The following is a 15,437-nucleotide window of genomic DNA, read 5'->3' as shown; positions in this document are numbered from 1 at the left end:
AAAAGAAACCAAAGAGTTTTTTAAGGGAAAGAAGTGGAATGTTATGCAATGGCCAGGTCAATCACCTGACCTGAATCCGATTGAGCATGCATTTCACTTGCTGAAGACAAAACTGAAGGGAAAATGCCCCAAGAACAAGCAGGGACTGAAGACAGTTGCAGTAGAGGCCTGGCAGAACATCACAAGGGATGAAACCCAGCATCTGGTGATGTCTATGTGTTCCAGACTTCAGGCTGTAATTGACTGCAAAGGATTTGCAACTAAGTATTAAAAAGTGGAAGTTTGATTTATGATTATTATTCTGTCCCATTACTTTTGGTCCCTTAACAAGTGGGAGGCACATATACAAACTGTTGTAATTCCTACACCGTTCACCTGATTTGGATGTAAATATCCTCAAATTAAGCTGACAGTCTGCAGTTAAAGCACACCTTATTCGTTTCATTTCAAATTCATTGTGGTGGTGTATAGAGCCAAAAATGTTAGAATTGTGTCGATGTCCCAATATTTATGGACCTGACTGTATACAATAGTTTTACTGGCACATTAGGGGAGGGGGCCCTCTTGTTACTGGCACATTGGGGGGGGCCCTCTTGTTACTGGCACATTAGGGGGGGCCCTCTTGTTACTGGCACATTAGGGGTCCCTCTTGTTACTGGCATATTGGGGGGGGCTCTTGTTACTGGCACATTAGAGGGGGCCCTATTGTTACTGGCATATTTGGGGGGGCCCTCTTGTTACTGGCACATTAGGGGGGCCCTCTTGTTACTGGCACATTAGGGGAGGGCCCTCTTGTTACTGGCACATTAGGGGTGGCCCTCTTGTTACTGGCACATTAGGGGGGCCCTCTTGTTACTGGCACATTAGGGGGGCCATTGTTACTGGCACATTAGGGGGGGCCATTGTTACTGGCACATTAGGGGGGCTCTTGTTACTGGCACATTAGGGGGGCCCTTGTTACTGGCACATTAGGGGGTGCTCTTGTTACTGCCACATTAGGGGGGGCTCTTGTTACTGGCACATTAGGGGGGCTCTTTTTACTGGCACATTAGGGGGGGCTCTTGTTACTGGCACATTAGGGGGGGCTCCTGTTACTGGCACATTGGGGGGGCTCTTATTACTGGCACATTAGGGGGGCTCTTATTACTGGCACATTAGGGGGGTCTTGTTACTGACACATTAGGGGGGTCTTGTTACTGGCACATTGGGGGGGCTCTTGTTACTGGCACATTGGGGGGCTCTTGTTACTGGCACATTGGGGGGGCTCTTGTTACTGGCACATTAGGGAGGCTCTTGTTACTGGTACATTAGGGGGGGCTCTTGTTACTGGCACATTAGGGGGGCTCTTGTTACTGGCACATTAGGGGGGCTCTTGTTACTGGCACATTAGGGGGGTTCTTATTACTGGCACATTAGGGGGGGCTCTTGTTACTGGCACATTAGGGGGGCTCTTGTTACTGGCACATTAGGGGGGGGCTCTTGTTATTGGCACATGATTGGGGGGCTCTTGTTACTGGCACATGATGGGGGGGGCTCTTGTTACTGGCACGTGATTGGGGGTGCTCTTGTTACTGGCACGTGATTGGGGGCACATTTTACTGGCACATTATTGGTGGGCACTATAGGGGCATCTACTGAGGCCACAAAGGGGTATTTTATATGAAGGCTCTGTACAGTAGCATTTTATACTGGGACACATTATGGTGGGTACTATGGGGAAGGGGGGAGAGGAGTATTATGGGGTCATCTATGGGGGGCACTAAGAAGGGGTATTTAATACTTGCAAATTATGAGGGACACTGAGGGCATCTACTAGGGCACTATATATGGGACATTTTATACTGGTACATTATGGGGGGCACTAGGAGGAAGGGGTGAGAGGAGCACTATGGGGGCATTTACTGGGGCCACTATATAGGGGTATTTTATACTGAGACATTATTGGGGCACTATGGGGACATTAGCTCAACTGGGGGCATTACAAGGGGGTATGTTTTGCACTGTCTATTATAAGGAGAATTATTACTACTGGGCATTATGGGGGGCTTTATTACTTCCCCATGGTATGACCCCCTAGTAGCAGCACCAGCCTCTCCCTGCTCTGCGACCCCACTGCCCCTTCTCCAAATCCTTATTATGAAATCTTTGTCATTAGGATAAAACACAACATCAGCTCCGCCGAGCCCCCGGCCGAGTGTTGAAGTGGTGTCCGAGATCCCCAAGGGCCAAGCCAAGTAATTGGAAGTTTTCATGTGAAATATGCTTATGTTATACACATATAGCATACACTGTGCCACACAATATACAGTACCTCTACACTGTGTAGTCTTGTGGCGGCGGACAGAAAATAATCTGGAAGTGCCCCTCCCGAGACCAGGCTCTGGATCCGCCACTGCTGCGCACCCTGTCAAGATATTTCAAGTTGCACGGGACCTAACGCTAACCTACCTGTGCTGTATGGGCAGTACCAGGGGCCAGTGGGTGAATTATAGGAGCGTAAGGTCCAACTCACAACAAACAGCTTCCAGTTGCCTCCAGTGTGAAACCACACATACAATGGGATGAGGGAGGAGGCTGTAAGTCCCATCCATGGCTGACTAATATGACGCAGGCCTCACAGGTGCACCTAAATGTTGCCTATGGATGGAAATCAAGGAAGATTCAAATTTGGAGTTTATACATCTCCAGGCATACATATACAAACTACATGACAAAATAATGTGGTCTTAAAGAGGACCTTTCACTAGATTAAAAAATCTAAACTAACTATACAGACATGGAGAGCGGCGCCCAGGGATCTCCCTGCACTTACTATTATCCCTGGGCGCCGCTCCGTTCTCCCGGTATAGGCTATGGTATCTTCACATGTTAGGCTCCACCCAGTGGAGCCTGCCGGCGTCTCTTTCTCCCATGCTGTAGCGCTGGCCAATCGCAGCGCTCAGCTCATAGCCTGAGAGAAAAAAAAACCTCTCAGGCTATGAGATGAGCGCTGCGATAGGTCAGCGCTACAGCATGGGAGAGGGAGACGCCGGCAGGCTCCACTGGGTGGAGCCTAACATGTGAAGATACCGGAGGCTTTACCGGGCGAACGGAGTGGCGCCCAGGTATAACAGTAAGTGCAGGGAGATCCCTGGGCGCCGCTCTCCATGTCTGTATAGTTAGTTTAGATTTTTTAATCTAGTGAAAGGTCCTCTTTAAGAGGCAGAAAATGCTCAACCACATATGCAGTTGTGCATCTACACCCGGGGGAGCAAATCCTGCACATGTGGTCCAAATTTTAATGTGCCTTGATTTCCATCCATAGGCAACATTTAGGTGCACCTGTGAGGCCTGCGTCATATTATTCAGCCATGGGTGGGACTCACAGCCTCCTCCCTCCTCCCATTGTATGTGTGGTTTCACACTGGAGGAAACTGGGAACTGTTTGCTGTAAGTCGGACCTGTCACCTTACGCTCCCGTAATTCTCCCACCGGCCCCTGGTACTGCCCATACGGCACAGGTAGGTTAGTGATAGGTCCCGTGCCACTTGAGATGCCTTGATGGGGTGCGCGGGCTCCAGTATGTCCTTAATACAAGGATATATTGGCTAAATTCTCATTTTAACATCAGTGTGAGGGTTTAGTCAGATTTGGTTGACTGCATTCACCACAGTAGTGCACCTACTGTATTCTTGTAAATATATTTTTTTAAAATAATACCTGAGCTAGCCAACATACAGTACAGACCAAAGGTTTGGACACACCTTCTCATTCAAAGAGTTTTCTTTATTTTCATGACTATGAAAATTGTAGATTCACACTGAAAGCATCAAAACTATGAATTAACACATGTGGAATTATATACATAACAAACAAGTGTGAAACAACTGAAAATATGTCATATTCTAGGTTCTTCAAAGTAGCACCTTTTGCTTTGATTACTGCTTTGCACACTCTTGGCATTCTCTTGATGAGCTTCAATAGGTAGTCCCCTAAATGGTTTTCACTTCACAGGTGTGCCCTGTCAGGTTTAATAAGTGGGATTTCTTGCCTTATAAATGGGGTTGGGACCATCAGTGGCGTTGAGGAGAAGTCAGGTGGATACACAGCAGATAGTCCTACTAAATAGACTGTTAGAATTTGTATTATGGCAAGAAAAAAGCAGCTAAGTAAAGAAAAACGAGTGGCCATCATTACTTTAAGAAATGAAGGTCAGTCAGTCAGCCGAAAAATTGGGAAAACTTTGAAAGTAAGGGCTATTTGACCATGAAGGAGAGTGATGGGGTGCTGTGCCAGATGACCTGGCCTCCACAGTCACTGGATCTGAACCCAATCGAGATGGTTTGGGGTGACCTGGACCGCAGAGTAAAGGCAAAAGGGCCAACAAGTGCTAAGCATCTCTGGGAACTCCTTCAAGACTGTTGGAAGACCATTTCAGGGGACTACCTCTTGAAGCTCATCAAGAGAATGCCAAGAGTGTGCAAAGCAGTAATCAAAGCAAAAGGTGGCTACTTTGAAGAACCTAGAATATGACATATTTTCAGTTGTTTCACACTTGCTTGTTATGTATATAATTCCACATGTGTTAATTCATAGTTTTGATGCCTTCATAGTCATGAAAATAAAGAAAACTCTTTGAATGAGAAGGTGTGTCCAAACTTTTGGTCTGTACTGTATATTAAGCATCAATGGGCACCCAATTGTTTAATTACAGTCTGACAGGAAAACATGATTCAATGTAAATCCTCCAGATGTATGTTTGATGTACACTGTAAATGCAGTGTTAATTGACCATTGCATCGCTTTGCTTTCTAGAGAAAAGTGTCTCTCATATTTGTCACCCCACCATCCATCATATAGTGGTTCATAGTGTTTCTGTGTGCCCCCGTACAAATGCCTTCTGGATTGTTTTCTGTGGTGGAACAAGATATAGTAATATTAGACACTTAAATATTTCATGTTCCATGCTCGTGTAAATAAGCTAAGCAAAATACTCCCAAAGCACAGGCAGTTTGACCAAAATCTCCAGGAGTGATCCCACAAAACATGTATATGGCATATAAACTAAATATGTCATAAAATAGGATTGAATGGTTTGAAACTCTAGTGATCCAAAAGATCTCTGAAGCATGGCTGACCATTCATATAGAAGTGGTTACTCTTCATTACGTGAGTGATATAGATACAGTCATGTGACTACTGTAAGTAAATAAGCCATATCATTTTTAACCACCTGTATTCCATGTACTCTCCATACAACTTCTCTTCCCTCAAGAAAGACCATATGAGGCCGAGTTCAAACTTCAGTTATTTGATCAGTTATTTCCATCTGTTATTGAGTCCATTACACCTGATCTCTGAGTAGGCTTCACTACTGGTTTTGGCTCACAATAACTGATTGAAATAACTAACCAAATAACTGATGTGTGAACTCAACCTAAACAGTTGGTTTGAGCTTTGTAGATCACACAATAAGGCTACATTCAAATGACCGTATGTGTTTTGCGTCAGCAAATGGCGGATCCGCAAAAAAAAACAGATGACGTTCCGTATGGCATCCGTTTTCTTTTGCGGATCTATTGTAACAATGCCAATCCTTGTCCGCAAAACGGACTAGAATAGGACATCTTCTTTTATTTTTGCGGGGTTACGGAATGACATACAGATTCGGATAGCACATGATGTGCTGTCCGCATTTTTTGTGGACCCATTGAAATTAATGGGTTCTCATTCAATACGCAAAAAAAAAGCGGAACGGACACGGAAACAAATTGCGTTCGTGTGAATGTAGCCTATCAATGCAGTCAAGGGACAATGGTCTTGTTGAAGAGATCCAGTAGCATCCCATCTAGACAAGAAGTACCCTTCTCTCCATTGACAAACCCTAAAACAGGATGGGTGTCTTCTCCTTTTGGAGGAGTCTGGTTTGGCCAATAAGAAACAGTTTCTTAGGCTGGATTCACATCGCATCGTCTTATGTTTCACATATACAAGAAATGTATACATTAAACGGATGTCTCTGACAGATTCCATACAGGCGTATCTGTCACCATAGAGTTCCATCGTAAACTTGCGTTAAGCTGCACTCTGCAAGATGAAAATAATAGTGTCTAAGCATTTGCATCCTTTCTTTCCCCAACGCATATGTTAAATGTAGGGCAAAAACATGATTTGAACCCAGCCTTATACTGCTGGATCTTCAACAACAAATAGTAAACCGCCAGATCTATATCAAAGGCATCTAATCAAGCCAACCAGTACCCTACTCTGTAGTGCCGAGGGGCAAGAACCCTGAAACAGGTACAGTATCTACAGATGGGTGTCATTTCCTTCCAGTGGAAAGCTAGTTTGTACACACTAACAATAAACTCAAATATCAAAGCTTGATTAAAATTAGAATAAATCAGTGTGAACCTGCCCCAAAAATCAGTAGAAAATATGCCACATATAAATATGACTTTATATCCCAATTAATTAATTAATTAAAGTTGTTTTCTGGTCCACTTATATTGATGGCCTACCCTTCATCATCAATATCTATTCGGGGAGTTCTGACTTCCCACCAATCAGCTGTTCTGCAGCAGTTCCCATGCCTCTGGTTGGCACAAGCTCCCATTGATGTGAATGGAAGCAGTATTGCAATAACCAGCTCCATCCACTACACACAATGGGCAAAGCTACTGCAGAACAGCTGATCATCAGGAATAAAGAGTGTCAGCCCCCTTTCCCCATTGATCAGACACTGATGGCCTATCCTGATGGAATATTTAGGCCCTGTTCACACAGCGGATTTTGCAATGCCAAAGATCCACTGCATATATATACAGTTGTGGCAATGAACCGAATGAATGGCAGCACAGCTGCAGCGAGTCCCTGAGGAGCTAGTGCAAGGGAAGTGAGTGGTAGTGGCCCTGATGAGATGTTGTGCCACAGTGCACTCCCTCAGGCCCATGCTCCCTGGGGATCGGTGCAGTGGAAATGTAGTTTGAAGAATGAGGCAAGAAACAAACATATAACAGTCTCTTTTTACTTAATACAAAATATAACTTTGGGTACATCCAGTAGCAGCAAATTCAAGTGCAGTTCTGGCACCAGTTGAAGTGGTATGATGGCAGGTTGGCTGGTAATAGATTAGCAATTGCAGGCACTTGTGGATATAAGTGTCCAGTGAAAGGTTCATACTTGAACTCTTTCTGGCCTAGTGGTGGTGTAGGTGATGGGTGTCTGAGCAGTAGTCCCTCACCTTTCAGCAGTGTCTGTAAGTATTTTTCTGTTCTTTCTGCTGTCTGGTCTTGAGGTTGAATTTTGTTGGTCTCTCTGAATAATCAAATATCGTTCCTAGGAGCAAAAGCTCTGGAGTGTGCTTCCTCTCCTATCTGCAGCTACACTGGAACTACCCATCCTGGCAGGAAGCATGACAAGCCCACTCCTACCAGGAGGGGATGAACAGCGTGGTTATCACTATTCCTGCCAACCATACGTCTTCTGGCTGTTGCATAAGGCCAAAACATAATATATAACATTATAATACAAAATAATATAACAATTGGAGATACCCTCAGGTGCACAACCTGACAGTGAATACAATGAGAAGCAGGAGAAGCTGGGCGGTATTTTGACTCTGTGTGAACAGGGCCTTAAAAGAATTGTACAGCATTAGAAGAACCCAGCTGCTTTCTACCAAAAACAAAGCTAAACAGGTTGTGTGTGGTACAGTAGCTCAAATGTCCTATTGTAATCTCCAACTTTCCTATTTAATAACATATGCTGGTTACACAAGCTGCACTGGTAAGTATTACTGGAAAGTAACATGCAACATTCACTTTACCTGAATGAAATCATCTTGGTGTTCATCAATATAATGGAAAAGATCTTCTACTAATTTCTCAGAGGCATCAGCATTAACTGGCAGCATGATTAGTTGAAGGATGAGGATCTGCAATTAATATATAAAAATATCAGGAGTTCTGTGGAGCTTTGCACGTGGTAATGCTACATGGATACAAGACGCCAGGTCAGATGATTAGCATTTTGCTTTCTCTGCAGTGTTTATCAGCTCTTTGTTCCGGCAGCCAGATGATTGCATAATGTCATGGTTCCCTCGAGGCTTGCCTCAGACATACTGTACAGAACATGAGCTCAACTAGTATTACGCTCCTTATTATCATATGAATACACCCTCTCCAAATCTGGTTAACTCTGACTTTGCAGTTTCATGTTTTGCAAGACCAGTACGGTGGTACAATTCTTTCCTTAAAGGGGTTCTCCGAGAATTAAGAAAATGAAAATACTTAAATATTACTTCATTATAAATATATTACCAAATACCTTTTATGAGGTATAATGGCTGATTTTATCCGGGGAAAATCATTAGGAAATAAAAAAAGGCCGTCATCCTACTAGTCCACACAAAACCTGTCCTAATTACACAGGCGGACAAGTTAAAGAGCTGCGCCATCTTCCTCTCTTACTTGTCTGGGATTATGATCCTGAATACAGTTTAATATGATTTTGGGCTGAATCTCTGTAGGAATGGAGTTCATTAGAAGACATGAAGTACAGAGAGGATAGTGGGGTGTAGATAATGAGCAGCAGCACTTGTATGCAGTCTTCATTACCTCTCTGTACTTCATGTCTCCTCATGAACTCTTTTCCTACAGATTCAGAAGAAGATCTTATCATCTGTATTCAGGATCATAATCCCTGACAAGTAGAGCAGAGAGGAGGATGAGGAAGATGTACCTCAGTGTTGTGAATTAACTTGTCCTGTGTGATTAGGACAGGTTTCATGTGTGCTAATAGGACAGCGGCCATTTTATTTCTCCTAATGATTGCTCCCTAGACAAAATGAACCACTATAGCTAATGAAATGTATTTGGGAATATATTTATACTAAAGTAATATTTAAGTATTTTCATTTTGTTAATTCCTGGAGAACCCCTTTAAAGAGGACCTGTCACCACAAAATGCAGTACATCCCCTGCTACAAGCCCTAATTTGAAATCTCTGTTCTCTAATGCAGATTCAGTCCCAGAGCCCCTAACTTTATATTGTTATATTGGTGTCTTTTTATGTGGCAGAGTGGTCTTCAAATCTATACAACTATATGGTAAGTAAAACTGTTTGCACAAGATAACGCCTGATTCAGGGATCTATCAGTTTGAGAAATATGCAGTAAATGGACCAAAATCCTGTTTAACTGTATTGGTGTGAATAGATATGACTGTTATTGTGTACTAGGCATATCTACGCCCACCTAAAATGCAGTGTGATATCTACAAGCAGTTGTTATATATCCAAGAGCGTAGCTATAGGGGGTGCAGAGGTAGCAGTCGCTACCGGGCCCAAGAGCCTGAGGGAGCCCAAAGACCCTTTTGGGGCATAGCAAGACACCAGTATTAGGCCTCATGCACACGACTGTATGTATTTAGCGGTCTGCAAAAAACGGATCCGCAAAAAATATGGATGACATCCGTGTGCATTCTGTATTTTGCGGAACAGAACAGCTGGCCCCTAATAGAACAGTCCTATCCTTGTCCTCTGTGACATCATATTTCCCTATAGGCTGTTCGCGCATTACTGCCGGGCCCGGGCATGCGCAGTGTTCTGCACACTGTGGGCAGAGGGACAGGGATATAGAGTGCGCATGCACCAGTTACTGGCGTGAAATTGGCGCATGTGCACTGCATATCTCTGTGCCTCTGACCACAGTGGGCAGAACAGTGCGCATGCCCGGGCCTGGCAGTGATGCACGAACAGCCTATAGGGAAATATGATGTCACAGAGCCACAGGGCTGGCCTGAGCTTACTGAGGGGAGGAGTTAGGCGCGAGTGAGGCGGGGGAACTTGGGCACTTTCAGAAAACTCTCCGCCCCCGGGCACTTGCAACGGCTCATTAGCATATGATAAAAACGACTTTTTGGGCGATTTGAAGCATCAGAAGAACTAAACACAGGTAACATCTGTGTCATGTCTTTGTGCCCCCCTGAACAATGTCACCTGTTTGAAACCGGTCAGGTAGGTGATAGACTCCCTTTAATAAACAGAACAATATCGAAAGATGATGAGAAATTTAGCAACTTTCTAATATTCATTAGACCTATTTTAACACACCTTTACTCCAAAATTCTGGCGTCAAAAAGTTGCAAAAATAGGGCTTTTGCGACTTTTTTGTACTCGCTTGCTCAAAATTTTGTGACTTTTTTAATTTTTACACCACTTACTCCAGTTTTGTAATTTGGCTGTGGTTAGCTATGTTAATGAGTTTCACTCTAGATTCACAATCTCACTCCAGGAGGAGGATGGAGTAGGAAAACTGGAGTAGCTTCTCTATAAGTATAAGGGGTCATGCACACGACAGTATTTTGCGTTCAGTATACTGGCTGTTTTTTGAGTTCAGTATGCAGTACATATACTGAACCATTCATTTCAATGGTTCAGCAAAAAAAAACTGAAGTGTCTCCGTGTGCATTCCGTTTCAGTATTTCCGTATTTCCGTACCGTGAAAAGATAGAACATGTCCTATTCTTGTCCGCAAATCACGGTGCTTGGCTCCATTCAAGTCAATGGGTCCGCAAAAAAAAGGAACACATACGGAAATGCATCCGTATGTCTTCCGTATCTGGTTCCATTTTTGCGGAACCATCTATTGAAAATGTTATGCCCAGCCAAATTTTGTCTATGTAATTACTGTATACTGTATATGGCATACGGAAAAACGGAAAGGAAACGGAAACACAAAGGAAACAAAAAAACGGCCCGCAAAACACTGAAAAAGCCATACGGTCATGTGCATGAGCCCTAAGGGCTCATTCAGACGGCCATATGTTTTGTTCCGCACCCCTTCCGCAAAAATGGTGCCGCAAAAGATGTGGGCAGCACACAGTGTTCCGTTCCGCGGCCCCGCAAAAAATATGGAGCATGTCCTATTCTTGTCCACAATTGCTGACAAGAATAGGATTTTCTATGAGAGTGACGGCCATGTGCGGTCTGCAAATTGCGGAACGCACACTGGCCAGTATCCATGTTTTGCGAATCTGCAATTTGCAGACCGCAAAACACATACTGCCGTCTGAATGAGCCCTAAGACAAATTTATCAAGTAACATGAGACATTTGATAAATGTGGCATAAAGTACTCCAACGCAGGCTCAAGCAGAACTGACTTAAAATTTTCCCCTCGTGATAAATTATCCCAATTGTATTTGAAATCCTCACAATTTTACTTGTGACATACTTCACATTGATATTGTAGAAAAGTGTTAGAGCAGAAGACTAATATATGCCTCTGTATGTGGCTTACAAAGCATTGCTACAACACCAGACAACCCCTTTAAGAGATTCTCTTTCCTGGTCTCCATGAAAATACAGCAGATGCAAACCTTTTATCTAAAAGCTGATTGGAAATTCTGAGCATGTAGCCTCTGTAACACCCCAGAGTGGTGTTACCACTTCTGCACCCTGCTACTGTCTTTATTGGTCTAACCTCATGTCATCTTATGCATTTATTCCAAGTCCTCCACGTGCATTTCTAATGTTATGTAACTGTTCATGTAATGCGCCTGGTTCACAAGCAGGTGGCAGAAAACACGGAAGAGCTATATTTAGATAGAATGGAACCTTCCATTCCATTCTAACCCCCCCTCTGGAGAAAGGTGGGCGAGACCTACTTCCTGCAGGAAGGGTGGGGCAGAAGTTCTAGTCACTCTAGTTTACCCCCAGCTAGGGGAAGGGTGTGCAGGGGCACGTCTCTACTGGACGTGCCCACGCCAGTCAGAGCACCCTAAGCTCTGCTGTCCATGGAGGCCAAAGCTTAAAGCCTCAGGAGCCAGGAGGAAAGTTCCCTGGCATAACCTAGAGTCAGACTACAGAGAAGAAGTGCCGCATACAGAAGAAGCTGAGTTATATAGCCAGCCTGTCAGTACAGCAGATTCAGAGAGAAACAGATATAGCAGCGTGGGGTTTGCCTGCCAGTTTCATGCTAAAGCCTGCTGGAACCAAGACAAAGCCTATAAACCGTTTTGGAGAATGTTTATGCAAATTAGAGCTGCCATTGAACTTCATCTCAAGGTCTGGACTCAAGTTATTCTTTTAGCCCTCAATTATTCCCCCTATTTATTGCTTCTGAGCCAAAGCCTGGGGTCCCGCCATATCCAGGTAAGAGCACCGTGACACACATAAAGAGACATTTTAGGCCGCAATATACCACTTGGCATTCTTACACCTGGGTCGCGTTATAGAGGGCCCTAGGTGCTGCATATTAATGTTTATTTACTTGGACTGAATTTCTAAACATTATTTCTACAGAGCAGAAGAAATATTACTTTGGATCTGCCCTCCTTTGGGTGGGACGCTCCATCACAAATTCCTTCATATTTGACGGGAGTAGTAGCACTGAATACATTACAAAATGATGGCCCTTACAACAGAACCCTATCGGACTCTATTGTGTGTCAGTGGGGCATGTTGAGTCCTACCTGTAACCTGTAGTATAAACTGAACCACAATATGTAGTGCCTTATATAAGCAATTCATCGTATGAAAACAGCTCAGCTGTATGTTACATTTAATAGCACGTTGTACTCTATGGACTTGTCTAACCGGTTATTCCAGTTATATGTTTTAAGCTAAAATTGAATGCATTGCTGCACTCTTGGTGAATAACAGCAATTAGAATCTCATAATTATTAGTATCTCTCACTTGTGATATACCTGGTGGGTCATATAGAGGAAGGACAAGAAGGAGAGGATATGCAAAAGACTGAAAAGGCTGCTGCCCAGAAGGGCAGAGAGGGGCACTATATAGAGGAAATGGACGGGTAGATATCTCATCAGCTGGCTTCTGTGCCCATTCTAATACTGCATAAGTAGTTCACACCATGCTCATGTTCTTTGCAAACAGATTTTCCAGAATGTGCAATCTTTTTTCCATCCTTCTACACAATAGAATCACATCTGACCATGTACTGAGCAGTAAAATTGAGCTAATCCCGGGCACTCTTAGAGGGGTTATACTGGAATTTATATTGATGATTTATCCTCTGGATAGTAAATGAAGAGAGGTAGCTGCAGCATCTGCAGTGAATCCTTTATTGGACGGACATGTCACAAGCTTGACAAAGGCTGGGATACAGCCGAAACGTTGCTGCTTGATTTTATGGCACACTTTCTGTAAAGTCTGTCCAATGAAGGATTCACTGGAGATGCTGCCGCTACCTCTCTTCATTTACTGTACGGTGGACTGCTGAGGATCTGCGGTCCTAGATCGGCTGTTGCATTACCAGTGTGGCCATTTATGTCTGTGGGTGCTGCTCTACAAACACTTTTGTCTACTATCCTCTGGATAGGTCATCAATATCAGATCGGTGGGGGTCCGACAACCCGGACCCCTGCCGATCACTTGTTAGAAGAAGGCACTCCGTGAGCGGCCTCTTCCTAGGTCATGTGACATCACCATACATCGGTCACATGGTGTAGTTACAGGTCAGCCCCAAGGACAGCTGCTATACAATGTACGGCGCTGTTCCTGGTAAACTGCTGGGAGTCTGCATCGCTCACCAGAGCTCCAGCAAGTGTGGCGGTTACCTAAAACAGCTAATCGCCGGGGTAGCCGGGGCTCGGACCCCCACCGATGTGATAATGATAACCTATCCTGAAGACAGTTTATCATTATCATTTCCTGGATAACCAGGAAACACTCTTTAAACAGAAAACAGTTGAGGAAATTTATCACTGGCATTATGCCAGAAAACGGGACTATAATAAGTTGCAACTTTGGGTGCAAGCCTCAATTGCCACTTTTTGACTGTTTTCTGCCACCTACAACACTTTACCAAAAAAAGGGTGTGGTATTGTCAGGGATGAGTGGGAGTGGGCATGGCCTTCCGTGACTTAGCAAATTTACTAAAATGAAGCCAGTAACTGGAATAAATTATAGCTCAAATGGCTCAGAGCTGGCATCAGTGGTTTCTTTTTGGTTTTCTTGTGCATGGACAGCTAGAAGATGCAAATAAATTTATTAAGACACCTGTGCCTCTTAGGGCGGGTTCACAACAGCATTATGAATTCTGTTTTTGATTTCCATTATAACGGAAAATAACGTAATTTATTCAAAACAGAAACCTTTAGAGGCATTTCGTTTTGATCCATCATAATAGAGGTCTATTATGATGGATCAAAACTGAATGCCTCTAAAGGTTTCTGTTTTGAATTTTGTCTTACAAATTCCATCATTCTCCATTATAACATGGTTACAAGCAATAACGGAATTCATAACGCTGATGTGAACTCCCCCTTACTCCACTGTACTTCTTATTAAGACAGGTGTATAAAATTCCAGTTTTAATAAGTTCCCTCAACTGAGTTATATGTCAAAATCCAGTCTTGGGGAAGTTTACTGGAAATTCATTTAGTATTATTAAATGGGAGCTCTATAAATCCATATGCAGCGAGCTTCCTGAAGTGAAGTGCAGACAGATATATACTTTTAGAATGTTGTACGATGTATTAGAGTTGCAACTCCTGTAAAGAATATTGTACAGATGTGTCCAACCTCACCATTTCCTAAATTTGGTTAAAGGGGTTGGCCAAGTTATATTTATTGATGACCTATACTCAGGATAGGTCATCAACACCCGACACCCCCGCCGATCAGCTGTTTGAAGAGAAGGCGCGCGCCGTGCCAGCGCTGCCTCCTCTTCATTGTTTGCCTGCTCGCCGTTGCATCTGCAGCGGTGAGCAGGTGTAATTACACCCAAGGAGTCCTATTCATTTCAATGGTACGGATCGCTCCTATACACTTGCAGAATTCGGTTCGAAGTTTAGGAAAACTTCGATTTGCAACGAATCTGAATTTCCTCATGCTTTGTGGCTGCATACAGTCAGGTCCATAAATATTGGGACAGCGACACAATTCTAACATTTTTGGCTCTATACACCACCAGAATGGCTACTGTTACACCTGCGTTAGGTGCGGATCCGTCTGGTATCTGCGCAGACGTATCCGCACCTATAATGCAAACGCTTGTAGCCTTTCAGAACGGATCCGTTTGCATTACCAGTTTTTGTTAATGCAAACGGATCCGTTTTGACTTACACTGAAAGTCAATGGGAGGCGGATCCGTTTTCAATTCAATTGCACCATATTGTGTCAGTGAAAACGGATCCGTCCCCATTGACTTACATTGTAAGTCAGGACGGATCCGTTTGGCTCCGCATCGTCAGGCGGACATCAAAACACTGCAAGCAACGTTTTGGTATCCGCCTCCAGAGCGGAATGGAGGCTGAACGGAGGCAAACTGATGCATTTTGAATGGATCCTTATCCATTCAGAATGCATTGGGGCTAAACTGATCCGTTTTGGGCCGCTTGTGAAAGCCCTGAAACGGATCTCACAAGCAGACTCAGAAACGCCAGTGTGAAAGTAGCCTTAATTTGAGGGTATTTACATCCATATCAGGT

The 15,437-nt window shown here is 43.8% G+C and overlaps 1 protein-coding gene across 2 annotated transcripts in view; it reads right to left on the bottom strand.

Annotated features, from left to right (window-relative positions):
- Positions 1–15,437, bottom strand: part of LOC121001433 (beta-Ala-His dipeptidase-like) — a 63,923-nt gene that overhangs the window by 40,054 nt on the left and 8,432 nt on the right. For both annotated transcript variants that reach the window (XM_040432496.1, XM_040432497.1), the window contains exon 3: positions 7,808–7,915. In XM_040432496.1, the coding sequence (XP_040288430.1) occupies positions 7,808–7,915 (108 nt within the window). The remainder of the gene's footprint in view (positions 1–7,807; positions 7,916–15,437) is intronic.

Source organism: Bufo bufo, chromosome 5, assembly GCF_905171765.1.
Source record: "Bufo bufo chromosome 5, aBufBuf1.1, whole genome shotgun sequence".
NCBI classification, from domain to species: Eukaryota; Metazoa; Chordata; class Amphibia; order Anura; family Bufonidae; genus Bufo; species Bufo bufo.
The sequence above is the reverse complement of the archived record's forward strand: the minus strand, read 5'-3'. Positions and strand labels throughout refer to the sequence as shown.